This window comes from Podarcis vaucheri (genome assembly GCF_965113315.1).
Source record: "Podarcis vaucheri genome assembly, chromosome: 12".
In the NCBI taxonomy this organism is placed as follows: Eukaryota; Metazoa; Chordata; class Lepidosauria; order Squamata; family Lacertidae; genus Podarcis; species Podarcis vaucheri.
In genome coordinates, this window is record NC_138750.1 from 40,776,117 (window position 1) to 40,790,362 (window position 14,246).

Genomic DNA, 14,246 nt, shown 5'->3' on the forward strand with positions numbered 1-14,246 from the left:
AAGGAAAGCAGTGGTGTTTGGTATCCTTGTCATGTTCAGATTTCACAAAGAAAGACTTGTGGTGATGGCATTCTCTAATTAGCAGCCCCTTCGTAAAAAGAAAAGTGACCATTCAATAAATCAAACCACCTAAACCTGTAGTCTGACAGCAGAATAACAAATTTGGTTTCTCCTCTCTCACCCAATGCTTATCAGATATCCGCAACTTTAAACTGGGTCCTTGGCAAGGGAACACAAACAGCAAAGTATTCCTTGTTTTGGACTATGAATGTTGTAATGTTGAGCTTGACTATGAAGTGAACTTTAGTTCTTCTCCAGCTTGCCTTTCCTCAGAGCCTTGCTTTGCTGAAGGGACGGGGTGGGATGGGATTGTGCAGGGGAGAAACAGTGTGCAAGGAAAGGGTTAAGAATCCTCCTTCCTCCCACATCTTCTCCACCTTCTGTTTCAATGCCAAGAGCATTTCTAGTCCACCATCCTTATGCAGGCAATTAAGACTATATCTTTCCATCACAGTTAATTGATTTCTTATTTAAACTTTTTGATTTATTTTTTATCTTATGGTTTTATGTACATTGTATACTGCTCTGTTGTTGTTTTTTTAAATGAATTGCTGGACAGAAATATTTTATTTAAAAACCCCAAAAAACTGCAACCTCGTCTACAGGTACCTGGGAGTAAGCCATGCTGAACTCAGTTGAATTTACTCATGGTTGAACATTTCTAGCTCTATATTGGAGCCGTGACTCTTTTCTCACTGTGTACTTCACAAGTGAAACTGAAGGGCCTGCCAATATGACAAAAGGTGTTCACCGAGGACACTTCTCTGCAGCAACTTCAGGAATTCTTAATGCAGATTGTCATGCGTGATGATTCTGTGTGTGAATAACTTGCTACAGGCACACACATGCAGATAGAGATTTAGGTGAACATTCAATGAGACTTATTCCTAGGTAAGTCTCATTGCCCAGGCCCTTATGTCTAAGATTGCAGCAATCCAGCAAAAGGATTGATTGAAATTAGTATACCTTTCCCATGTGAAAATGATTATGCTCTCAAATTAGTGGAATATTTCATCTCACACCACAAGAGGGAGTATTTTATTCCTGTTTGGGATATAATTTATATTGACAGTTGATGTGCATTAAATAATGCAATTTAAAATGCGAAGTTCTAAGTCCCTCTCTCGCTTGAGTCCCTGAAGACCACAAGTTATGCTGAAAATTGGTAACTGATGGCCATCCTTTGCTATAATAAATAGGGTATTTCCAGATGCTGGCTTTCTCCAGAGGCAAAGGTGCCTTTGTGAGTGACTGGCACCCTAATACACCAGAAGCTCACAAGGCAGCGTTAGTTTTTCTGATTCTTAGTTTGTCTCCTACTAGTCACAAAATGCTAGCATGTTTCCCTCAAATCTACAAGCATCCAAATACAGTCATACCTCGGGTTGAATGCGCTTCGGGTTGAGTGCTTTTGAGTTGCGCTCCGCAGCAACCTGGAAGTAACGGAGCATGTTACTTCTGGGTTTTGCCACTTGCGCATGCGCAGATGCTTAAAATGACGTCACATGCATGCGCAGAAGCGACGAAAAGCGATGCGTGTGTGTGCAGACGTGCCGTTGCTAGTTACGTTTGCTTTTAGATGCGAACTGGGCTCCGGAACGGATTCTGTTCGTATCTAGAGGTACCACTGTAGCAGCCTTGGTGGGACATCAATGGATGTCCCAAATTAATCACAGAAGCACTATACCTTTATAACAACCACCTGTTCTTTGGGGTACTTCTCTTTGACTTTGGGTTTGCAGCTACAATGACTAGAAATGCTAGCACTGAGAACTTAGAACTGGAAGATCAAGATTTCAGGAGAGAGAGGCAGGCAGGCAAAGACCACTTCATGGCCTGTTCCAGAATGACTTTCCTCTCCCCTAACCCAAGAGAAGCTACCATAGGTGCCCCCCAATGTCTGTTGGTGCAGGGCTGAGTTCCTCCAATCATGAATGGGTGGAGGAGGCCAAGCATGGAGATGGACTCTGCACTCAGACTCCAACCCAACCGTCTGCCTCTTCATGATATGCATGCAACATGCATGTTGAGGGGTTGGAAGAGGCTAAGCACTGGCCTCTTGAGTTGAAGGCAACCATCTGAAGTCCATGTACCCGAAACCCTGGAGCCTGGAGTGGTGGCAAAACGATGACCCCTTTTCCTTCCCTTCCCAACCCTACCACTGTGCTGTCTTCCAATGGGTTGCCGCTTCTGCTGCACCTGCTGGTCCAGTCTCCAAGGCAGGGTGAGCAGGGACTATGAGTCCTATCACGCCTTGACCCCCCTCTGCCAAGCTCACTTCCTCTGTTGGCAGATGTATGGGCACTGGAGGGGGGGAGTTAAATAACACTGATTATATGTTCGATTGTGGCATCTCTCGTTCCTCGGACAGCTAGAGCTATGTGTGGGAGGATGTGAACAGTTTGAAGCTGGGAATTATTTACAGTGTTGGGCAGCCTCCAATGGACAATAATGTGTAAAGGTCACAACTAGGTGAGATTTAGTAGAGTGGTCAGAGGCAAAGTGTAGCTTTTGTTTTATTCTCTGCATTCTTTGGGGATTTGAGGGGTGGAAGCATAAACAAAGAATTGCAAAGGATGAAGAAATTTCACTACATAAACCAGCATGACCTCTTTATTCCTGGAAAGAAATATAAAGTGGATTTGGAAATCACAATAAATAATTTATGGGAGTCCAGATGACTGACAAAAGGCAAACAGTGCTCCTATGTTTTTTAACTTGTTTGTGGAGAGAAAAGAGTGAGATGGAGAGATGCTTTTTTCCACTCTTTTTTCTTCCAGTTTGTCAGTTGCTGTAGACAAACATTTCCTTGCTCTAATGACAGGGAATCAAAGAAAGTGTATGTTAATCTGTCCAGTCTGTCTTCAGGTTATTGATTTTTATTGTAAAGAAAGAAAAGGGTTATAAAATACAGTCCATAAGTTTTTGCTACAATTGTACTGAAATGTTTGTTTTAATTTCAGCTTCCATCAAAAGTAATACACATTTCTCCAAAACGTTGGTAACAGCTACACCATCATTTCCCAGCTCAGTTTTCTACAATAGGGATTTGATGTCAGCAAATCTAACAGGGTTAAAAAAAACAACAAAAACTTCAGAGAGAACTTAGTCTGTTGACAGGAACACAAATGGAGTAGAAATGTTAACAAATTACAAATCCTGTTACCTGGACAAACAATAGTGAAGTACTATTGGAAAACTGTCTCAGAATTAAAAATATCTTCATTAAACTTGCCTCCAAGGATCACAGGGTAGCTTATAAAAACCCTCCTTATTTTATCCTCATAATAACCCTGTGAGGTAGGTTACTCTGTGACTATCATGGCAGAGTGGGGATTAAAACCTGCATCTCCCTGGTCTTAATCAGCACTCTAACCACTATACCACAGTAACTTGGCACTCAGCAATACAGCTGCAAATAAAACATATTAAGTATGCTTTGAGTGCAATATACAATGTGACACTAGATGGCGATGGTGAGCCTTATGGAAAATTCAATGTATTTTTAAAAATGCAGAACGTTTTTTACATGTGTGTAGCTTCCACCCTCGTCTTCTCTACATTGGTCAGTTGGGTGATTCAACCTCCCTGAAAGAAAGGTGGTATATAGTCGGTTGTCTTACTGATTGTAGCCAGTCATGTTAACAATTGTTCTTAACTACTTTTACAGATTTTATGTTGCTGTATGCTGTCCTGACATTTTATGAGCGGGCAGTATATAAATACTTCTATAAATATATTAAATAAGTAAATGTAATAATAAATAAAAAACATAAGGGTCAAAAAACTAACTAGAGAGGAATAATAGATTTCCAGGATTTCTTTGCAAACACTTTGTGTGGAGTGCATCCCTGTCCCTCGTAAGGCTCAGGCAGTGATGGAATGGGTAATAATATGGCTAATTCTGATTTGATATTTCTGTTCTTGGAGCCCTAGTAACAGGCAGATTTAGGGGAGCATAACGGGTTCAGTCACACTGGGCATGGAGCCTCAGGGACACCACTAGGGGTACCATAACTCTGATGTAGAATGGAGCATGAGGCAGGGGGGCACTGAATATTGGTGCCGCAAAGGTACCGCTGGTACTAAGTTACCGGTAGTTCAAAAGCAGGGAAAAAACTCTTTAGAAAGATGCTGGCTGGTATGTCTCTGCCTAGGATTTTGAACTAACCCTCAGATGAAATAATAAACATAGCTTGGAGGCCAGGGTATACTGGGAGGGTGGAAGTAAGGGAGGGGTCTAAAGCCTAACTACAGAAAGAAAGAAGCCTGTTGTCTTGAGATCCAGAGTTGTGTGTATCAGCTTCCTGGGATTGTCCTAAAATGGAATTGACCACGTGGATAGTCCAATTAATTAAGGAGGGGTGTGCTTTCCATCTCATAATCATAGCCAATGGGGAATTATTCGCTGAATTAAGGGGTTAATTGTATTTAGATATGGCACTGGATTCTGGAATTAATTTGAGGTGATTCACACAGTAGGCTTTCCCTGTCCACCACAGTGATACACTCATGGCTCAGAGCAAAGTCAGATCACACATACAGTCTCAGACCATATGGTAAGTTCCAGTTGAACTTCTCAGTAAGGCTTCCCTTCAGCAGGTGATTGGTACTGTCAACGTGCACAGTGCTCACAGTGTTTTAAAAGAGTGTCCTTGCACACAGCAATGGCATGCATATAGCTCAAGCACTCGCAGTCCCCAAAGAACTGACAACAATGATCTTGTGATGAAAGTAGAATCTGTTTTTCTTCTCCAAGCAAACTCCATAATATGTTATATTGAAAAATATGGTTTCGGACCTTTCAAACAGAATTTCAGTTAAGAATGTTGGCCTGTTTATACTTGAATATTTTCACTGTATTTGATGTTTTATTAAGTATTTATAAATTTTGAAACAGCAGAAGCTAAGCAGCGTAATAGTAATGGGCTCTTCTAGTAGTTCCAGATCCAGAAATGTTTACAAGGTTTGCAAAATAGCCATTTATGTATCTGATCCAAATGTCCTTTGGTATTTGAACTCATTTCAGTGGTGCTATTCCCTATGCAACGGATAAAGCATATCTGTAAACGTGTCTAAAGGATTATGGGCCTTAATGCTTCAATACTAGAAATGTCTAATTCACTTTATTATCAGTAAATACTTAAATGGATCAATTTTGCATTATAATTTTCCATTATTAATTCCCACTTCAGTTAAAGCTTCTGCTTAATTCCCCAATCAATGGCTAGCTCTTATTAATTAATCAGACTCTTCCTATTAATAATGTTTTGGAATGTTTTCCCACACAAAAGAGATTTCAAGGGCAAACTGCATGTATGTGTAAAGACAACTAAAAGAATAGATGCAATTAAGTGCTTTGAGTCTTTGTATTCACGTATATATATATGCCTCCACACACTTCGATGATGCAGAACTATCCTAATTTGTCCCTTGGAGTTTGTCAGTCTCACATACTTCACTGACAAATTTGTCTAACTGGTCTCTATATCTAGGGTTACCATATTTCAAAAAGTAAAATTCCTGAAACCCATAAAATTGTTTAGCTTTTTTTAGTAACCCACTCCACTGACCACCCTAGAATCATGGTGGTGGGGTGGCAAAAGAGAAAAGTGTACTCAATGGAGGAAGAAGAACAGAAGAGGAAGAGGAGGCAAAAAGGAGAAAGTGTTAGGAGCATCCTACTCTTGTGTAGGACCCTGGCAGAGACACATGCCCGACTGGCATGTTGTCTCCCTCCTGTTCGATCATTCAAAAGCTTTCTCCAACCCGAACATCACAGCGACCTTGGAGACATCAGCACACTTAGGGATCTGCATAGTATTCACAGTTTGTGGAACAGAACTCAGTGGAACAGAACTCAGTAGCACAGCATTTTGGCTAATCTACGTTTATTTACATATAATACACTTGGAGCATTCTGCTTTAGCTCCTTCCACTTCCTCATCAGACAGCAAAGAGAGAAAGAACAAAGGACAATAGTCCCACTTCACAGAACACATTAATACCAAAACATCCTGTCTCCGTCACTTCCCACACTGTGGAATGAAAACATACACTGTCATGTGATAGACAACAATCCCATGACTGCAGACACGGGGAATGAATCTCCAACAGAAAGATGGCCATACTGCAGCTGGGAGTACATTTGCGCTCACCATTCAGGAGAAAAGAGGTACACTTGTTTTCTAGGGTCTAGCAGCAGAAAGCACCATGTTGCTGTGGAGTGAGGAGAGAGACAGAAGGAGAAGGAGACATAGTTAAGCAGGGGCAGACTTTGGTCTTTCAAATTACAGCTGTGCCCTGTGTGAGGCCAAAAAACAGTGTTTTCTGCCTATTGCCTTTGATTCTGCTCAATTCACGACATCATAGTTGCGGTGCCCTGCAGCTGGTCATGCTGCCCCTAATCCACCTTGTGAGTTAAGGCTGTGAGTGAAGAGACTGAACCTTGAACAACAAACTCTCAGTTCTTCTGGTATATGATAATATTCATGGACTTTGTCTTTTTAAATACAGTTGGAATCCCTTTCTATTTTTTATTTAACACTGTACCACAACGAACCTTTTACTCCTTAAACCCACTTGCAAGATCCCTGGAGACCTCTCTAATGTGCATGCCCACCCTCCATTCTTATGGCATAATCTTATGGCATAATTGCAGGCTGTGTCTTCGTTACATTGTCTAATAACAATGATCATATCCCTTGCTACCTTCTAGTTTTATTGCTGCATGAACTGGCAGCATTCCCCCCCCCCTTCAAATATATCGATAAACACATAGGACATGTTTAGGTACTAGAGTGTAGAGAGAAGTAAGTAAGTAGCAGGCACTGTATTGCAAGCAACAAGTGCTGCCTTATGAGTAGCCTCTGTGCATGGAGTACTTTCTACCCGTTTTACTTTCTACCAGCTGAGGTTGATGCACCTCAAGCTGACAATTATACATGCTGTGGCGTGTGTGCCACTGTTCAAGCCTATCCGCCATGTCTACTCAAAGGTAAGTCCCACTGAATTCAATGGGACTTATTCCAGTCAAGTATGTGTATGACTGCAGTCCAAGAGGATGTAATTCTCATTCAGTTAAATGCTTCAATCCACTTTAATGATACTGGTTGTAGGCCAAATGTGGCCTTGACATGAATAATGAATGGATTTTTAGCATTCCAAGTGAGGAGGGTTCAGAAGTCATTGTAGGCAAATTTGTTGTGTAAGCCAACATTGATTTTCATTGGCATTCATATTGTTTCTATAGCTAAGTACTAATTGGGGCCTTGTTTGTTTTAGTTTGCTGTTAATCATCCCATAGCTGCCAAATCAACTGCACATAAGAGAGACCTAGAGCAAAGGCTATGTATTCAGAAAATCTGTGTTCACTCCCTGGAATTGACTGCACTAGTAGAAGTGTTTTATATATCTCTATCTACACACATAGTGGAATCAGTTAAATTGTTCTGTTCATGTGCCGTTGAATTAATGTTGACTTGAGCATGTGCATAGGAGTAGTCTGCTGGCTGCATATTTGAACTACACAGTGTTAGCTTTTTTGCTGGATATTACAACTATAAATATATTATGCTGAGTATAACCATGTTAAATATTTATTCTAAAATGATGCATCTTAGCTATTGAGTTTGTGGTCACTGGTGCCAGGTAGGGATGGATCCATCAGTCTATTTCCAGTGTCTGTAAATTTCACATTCATTCATAAGTCCCTTTTTGTCCTCTGGTGTCTTTGACACCGTTAACTAACTGATCTATCTGGTCAGGTGCCCTTATCTATTTACTTGTTAAGTTGTATTTTTAAGTAGTATGTGATTCTGGATTCTTGCCTTAATATGGGGTTGTTCCCTTGGAGGCCTATAGTTGTAGTAAAATATAATCTAGCCCTTGGGTTGCATGCTGTCAGAGCACCTTACCCCAAAGTTGGAGGTTTTGTGAGAATTGCCTGTTTGTGTGAATCTCCTATGTACACAATACAGAAAATGTTAACAAAATCAGTAGTGTATTTTCAGACCAAAAAAAGTTGCCTCCAGGCGCTGCATAATATATTTTACTTTTGTGGCACCTTAAATTGCGGGTGTTGTGTAACCCAGCCGTAGCTTTGCCGTGTAATAAGAAAATTTGCTCATTTTAGCTGCTTGGATGATTTGAAGCCTGAAAAAGTAGCAGCTGGGAAAGGCATCAAGAATGATGTAACACTTTTGAAAATAGGTCCTGTACGTAACAATTTGCACTTAACTGTCTGTTCATTGAAGAATCAGATTTATCATCACCATCTGTTTATTTATATGCACTTTCCCACAAAAATTTGCCCAAGTGGCTCACAATGTATCAAACAAACAACAATAATATCTCAATTCAAAAAGCAAGGACAAAATAATCAGCATGTAAATAAATCCATACATGATCTAAAACAACATATAAAACAATACAAATATGCTAACCTAATGTAACAGCTTAAAAGCACAGATCAGAGAGAATAATGTCCAAAACAGCAGCAAAATGGTAGTGTACAAATCTTGGGGGAAAGTCATTGTTCCCTAAGAACATTTCACAGAAGCTTACTATAATTAGCTTACATGTATTGAATGGTAGGAACACCTCTCCATTGTGGCAGCCTTTATTCCCAGCTCTGACCTGGGTCTCCTCTCTCAGTCATTAACCTGACTCTCACATGCACAAGGAAAGATTTCCAGTTCTCCTTCAAGACCCACGTAACCGCTTCCTGAAAGTTTGACTTGATTATAAAAGTTGTGTTGCATGTAATGCAACAGTGAAAGTAGAGGATGCCTGAGTGAGTCACATCATTTCCCCATGCATCAGGAATCTTGTGCAATGTGTCCCTTTGCACATTTACCCATGGATGTTTAAGTTTTCTCTTTTCGTGAACCAAGGACAGTGGTTGCACATTCCCTTTCAGTCTTTATTTTCTGCTGTAATTCAGGGGTTGCCAACATGGCACCCTCCAGTTGTTGTTGGACTGCAACCCCAAACACTTCCAGCCACTATGGCCAGTGGTCAGGGATGTTTGTGGTGGTACCTTGCAGATGATGACTAGCCCTGCTTAAACTAACAGTGTTTCTTGTAACTTTCACTTTCTCTTACCCACGTTCCATACTCACGGCAGGGGCAAATTCAGCATTCTGAGTTTTGCATTCACTCAAGCTTTATTCTTTTCTTTGAAGACTGGGAGTGGTCTTTCAAAGGTTTGGAGTGATTCTGGAGACTATGGTGGCCTTTGGAAGAAAGCAGAAATACATCTGGGGAAGCTGAGAAATTTTGAAGTTCTGTTTGAAGGCATTCGGATCAAGGATCTTGGAGGAGGAGCAGCAATAGATGACATTGTCTATGAGAACTGCAGCACAGGTAAGGACTTCTTACTCAAAATGGTATGTGCTAAAAAATTAATGCATAGAAATGTTTTGGTTTTTTTTAAAGCAATGCAATAATGGTCAGGTTCACACGTAACACTAAGCCAAGTTCATTGTCTTACTTTGTTCAACTCATCAACTCAAGCAGTTTCAAGAAGCATAGGCCTTCAGTATATTAAATAATAAATTTACAACTTATTAAAAAAAACAACTACAGCTATATTTTGCTGTTTGGTGGTTATGACAGTGTCTTTACCTTCTATCCCAGGAATAGCTAACATGGTGCCCTCCAGGGGCGGTGGACTACAGTTCCTCTCATTGCTGCCCATTGGAATGTAGTCCAAAACCTATGGCGAGCACCGCTTTGCCCCCTCCTGTTCTATCTCCTCTGCATTATTCTCACACATGGATGCCCAAACATCAGTCCTTTTTGTCTCAAGTGTCTACTACCACATTCTTTGGGTGTGATTTACCCTACAGCAAGAAACAGAAATTCACAGAAATGTAGAAAGCCAGATTCAGATATTATGACTTTATGACAAATCTATGGTCGCAGCTGGGATTATCTGTATCTCAATGTCTTCACCAACAAATCTTTCCAATTGTGTGTGGATCCTCCTGCCAAGGCTTCACTGCCTACAGGCAGAATTCTCTAAGAGTCAATATAATTTGTTAAGCCTGTTTTATGTCAGAATCAACACAAATCTTCTGATTAGCCCTGGCTGAGTAAAAATCCCCACAGATTTTTGAACTGATAGCACACCTTATTTGATACGACTTCTCGCTACTGCCTGAGGAAATGCTTTATCAACTTTCCCCCAGAAACAGCTGTCCATAGCCACACATGTTACTGACAGTATGGTGCTGTTCCTATATCTAATCAACTGGCAAAACACCCCGATACAAAAATACCTGAAAATGAAAGTGCTTATCAAATGTATTTTGAGGAATCCTGCTAAGCTTTATTGCTCTTTGGTAGAATTCTACTTCCAAGAAATCTTTCTGAACTTGTACCTAAATAAATAAATATACATTTTGTTCATCCCATGGATCCAAGACCTTAGTTCCAAGTTCTTCACTTTCTGTTCCTGAACAGTTTTTAAACTATGGCAGTTGCCTTTATAGAAAAGTGGAAAGGGGAATCACTGAGGGCACAACCCACAAAGGAAGTTTTCTTCTGTAAGATCCCTTTAGATAAAAGGTTACCGTCTGAATTCAAAGGCAGTTTGGTTACTAAACGCTTTACGGCTTTTAAAGAAGGGAATTGTTGGTGGAATAGTCTCCTGCATGTGGCATTTTCCCTTTAAGTAGTTCTCCTCTCAGAGAAAGAGTTAATTCATCAGTCATCCTTTTTATTAGTGATTTAACATTCACACCTCCTCTTCTTTGCCTCCTCCTTCATTTAATACAGGCTGTGCATCTTCAGAACACAGTTCCTCATTATTCCTTAAGATAGGAAGAGCTACAGCTAATTAACTATTGTCCACAGTACATCTAATTCAAAGAAATGCAGGATAAAAAGAAACCCAAATCAACAAACAAAATATTAAAGCCTTCTTTTTCTGTTTGTTTTCCTCCCTTTAATTTCTTTTTATACTTAAAAGTGATCGTCCTTGTTTTCATTTGGATTCACAGGAGCAACATTCATAGAAACAATATAACCTTCAAAGAAACAATATAACCTTCAAAGAAACAATATAGCATCAAGAGAAAAAGAGGGAGAGGGAGAGAGATACCTGCCTTTAGAATTTTTTTTTTTGTTTCAATGCAACACTTTATTCACCTCCTGATTCACATCCACACTCAAAAGTTCTCTATTTTGAAAGTAGTGTGTCAATGGCTATCTTAAAAACATAGCATGATAGCACTTATATGTTAAGTATTTTTAGAACTCTTCCCAATTTTAACTTTGATGTCTACCACAATAATTTAAAAGCTGGTAAAATATTTGCATGACTAGCTATTTAATCATAATAATAATCCTTCTTGAGAGTGTGCCACAGACATGGTCCAAGATTCATAGGTTTTGATTTTTATCATATGCACTGAATCACAGCACCTGTGCATGGCTGGCATTTTTTTTTCCTGTTGGCTACTTCAAGTCTTCCCACTGTGAGTGATGCTTTGTGCTAACATGATTACATTTGGTATCTGTCCCCAGTGTCATTGATCATTTGCTGTGGGTGAAATTTTTTCAGACTGTTACAAACTATTCAGGGCTTGCTCATCAATAGTATATTATAAATACAGAAGGCCCAGCAGGGGGCTGACATGATTACTAAGACAAGAAAAAAGAGAGAGCAGCACATATTAACAGAGAAAGGAGAAAGTCCAGGCCAGGATTGTACAGATGTGGTTTGTTTTATAAACGTCATATAAAATACCATATGCCCATTTAAAAAATTCTAATAGATTTTAACCTACTAAAACTATTCAGCTACCAATTTCACCCAGCACTTAGCATTTATACATTTATACATTGCTGCTGCTCTCTATGCATTCAAAGCACTTAAGATTATCTCAGGAATTGGTACAACAAACAGTAAGGAAAATGAAATGCATCACAATAGCAGTGAAGGACATTGATATTACAGCTTTTTATATTGATCATCAAGCAAGAGTATATTTTTGCATGTTTTGCATATATAATTTCCCCACAAGGCTTGTCACAAGAGGATCCCAACTGTTCATTTTGTATTTGAGGCATAATTATAGTTTGTTTTCCACCCCAAAAAAACTTTTATAGAAAAGCATTGAATAGAATTAAATCATAATTTATCATTTACCAAGGGAAAAAAATAGCAATTTCAAGAAAGGCCACACAATTATTCCAAGGATAACTTTTTAAAACTAAGAGTAATTATTTGCAGTACTGGGGCGGGGGGGGGGCAAGAAGGGAATGCTGGGAGAAATGAAGGAGAAGCTATCCATGTCCTTCTTGCTGTACTCAAACATCCTCTTCTATTCCTCGGCTGCCTTGTGTGAGAGAGATAAGGGATGAAGAGCCTGCAAATATCCCACAGTAACCTCACACAATGCATTTCACTCCTAGTACCTTGTGTTGTTTTCAACAAGAAGATCCAGCTTCCGTGTAGTAATTTAGAATGGATATTTCCTCAAGAAGCAAACACCCATATATGCGCAACAGCCATCAGCTGAACTTAACCTTCTCTAACTGAACACGCTAATGACACTCTTGCTCTTTAGAGTCCATTTAGCTTAAAGATGCAGTAACAGATCTCATCATGGGTTTGTGTGTATAAAGGGGACTCCAGAACAGAAGAGAGGAGGAGCCACAGAAATGGGAATGGTCTGTGCACAAGGCGGAGTTAATAAAATGAAGGAGAAGGGATAAAGGCGAAAATCGGGTTGCAAAAGGGGGTTGCAAAAATGGTTGGAAGAGTCGGCATGGAAATGGAGGTAAAGATGAAAACAGGAGTACAAACAGAGCTGCATAATAGGAGGGGAAGGTGGCACCATAATTCGACTAAAGGTGAAAGGGGTTAGTTGAAATGTGTGGAAGAAGAAGAAGAAGAAGAGTTTGGATTTGATATCCCGCCTTTCACTCCCTTTAAGGAGTCTCAAAGTGGCTAACATTCTCCTTTCCCTTCCTCCCCCACAACAAACACTCTGTGAGTGGGTTCCACAAAAGGAAGGAGGGACACGGGCATAGGAGTGAAGGTGAAAGCAGTGCAGTATAACAGAAGAGAGAAGTGGATTAAAAAATAGGCTTGAGGAGGTGAAAGGGGGATTGGTAGTTGCATGGGGTGGGAAGGGGAAAGTCTAGGGAATGTGAGGGGAGCTGGTAAGCAGAGTAAGCAGGGAATGTAGCTCTCTCTCCAAATAAATATATGTAGGTTGCAATATGAGTCAAACAATGATGGGGTCAAACTAAGGGTTTGGCCGTCCACAGCTTGTGCAGCTCTTTCAGTGCCTTGGTGTTCTTCTGTAGTTCAACAGCTCCCCATAGTTTACCTTGCAAGGACACTTGAGAAGCACAGCAGGCGAAAACAGGGAATGCATGCAAGTGCTATACCGCTTCATTAGATTTCTTCGTCATTGCACTTTCTGTTTCTCCAACATGTTACTCTTGGCTGGTTCAGAGCAAACTAGTTGAATTATATTTGGGGAAACAAATTTTATTTTATTTTTTTCTCTGGCATCCTTTTTAGTTTGTTCAGTTTATCTTGTTTTTGTGAAGGTATCCTGAATTTAAAATGAAAAAATGCTCCTAATTATGACAAACACTATTCTGAGTGAAAACCATTTTCTTCCTTCCTTAATGAAATGTCAACATTCAGCCAAGGGCTGAAAAACTGGTAAAGGGATACCTTGCATTTAGTAGGGACGGGGGAGAAGCTTGGTTTAAATCACAAATTCACAGTTAAAGAAACAGTTGCACAAACGGAAATACAACTAAACTTCTCTGAATTTTGTTAAGCAGTTCTCTAACCAACACATGTGTATATTAGGGGAATAGCTCTGGGAAGCATGAAGGCAATTGCTCTTGCCTGCTGTTGCTTTTGTATTCATGTAAGTAACCCCTAAACTTGGATATTTCATATTGTCATCATGACTAGTGTCCACCAGTCCACAAGTAAAGCCAAAGATTAATTTCTCCACATTGAAAGAAGAGGAAGATGTCCTCTGTGCATTTGAATTCATTGCCCATCTTGGAGTGCTGAGGTTGGGATTCAAGTGTGTTTCAGGATCCTACACTTGTGGTACCATCTTCTCCTCTGTTGCTTATATTTGTGTGTTGCCTTGTCTTTACATCTCCAGTTGTAGTAGTACAGTTGGCATTCCTGGTATGTT

General features: G+C 40.0%; 1 protein-coding gene across 1 annotated transcript in view; it reads left to right on the forward strand.

Moving 5' to 3' along the window:
- MALRD1 (MAM and LDL receptor class A domain containing 1) overlaps positions 1-14,246 on the forward strand; it is a 226,126-nt gene that overhangs the window by 123,313 nt on the left and 88,567 nt on the right. Inside the window, exon 30 of the mRNA XM_082193611.1 lies at positions 9,246-9,426. Coding sequence (XP_082049737.1) covers positions 9,246-9,426 — 181 coding nt within the window. The remainder of the gene's footprint in view (positions 1-9,245; positions 9,427-14,246) is intronic.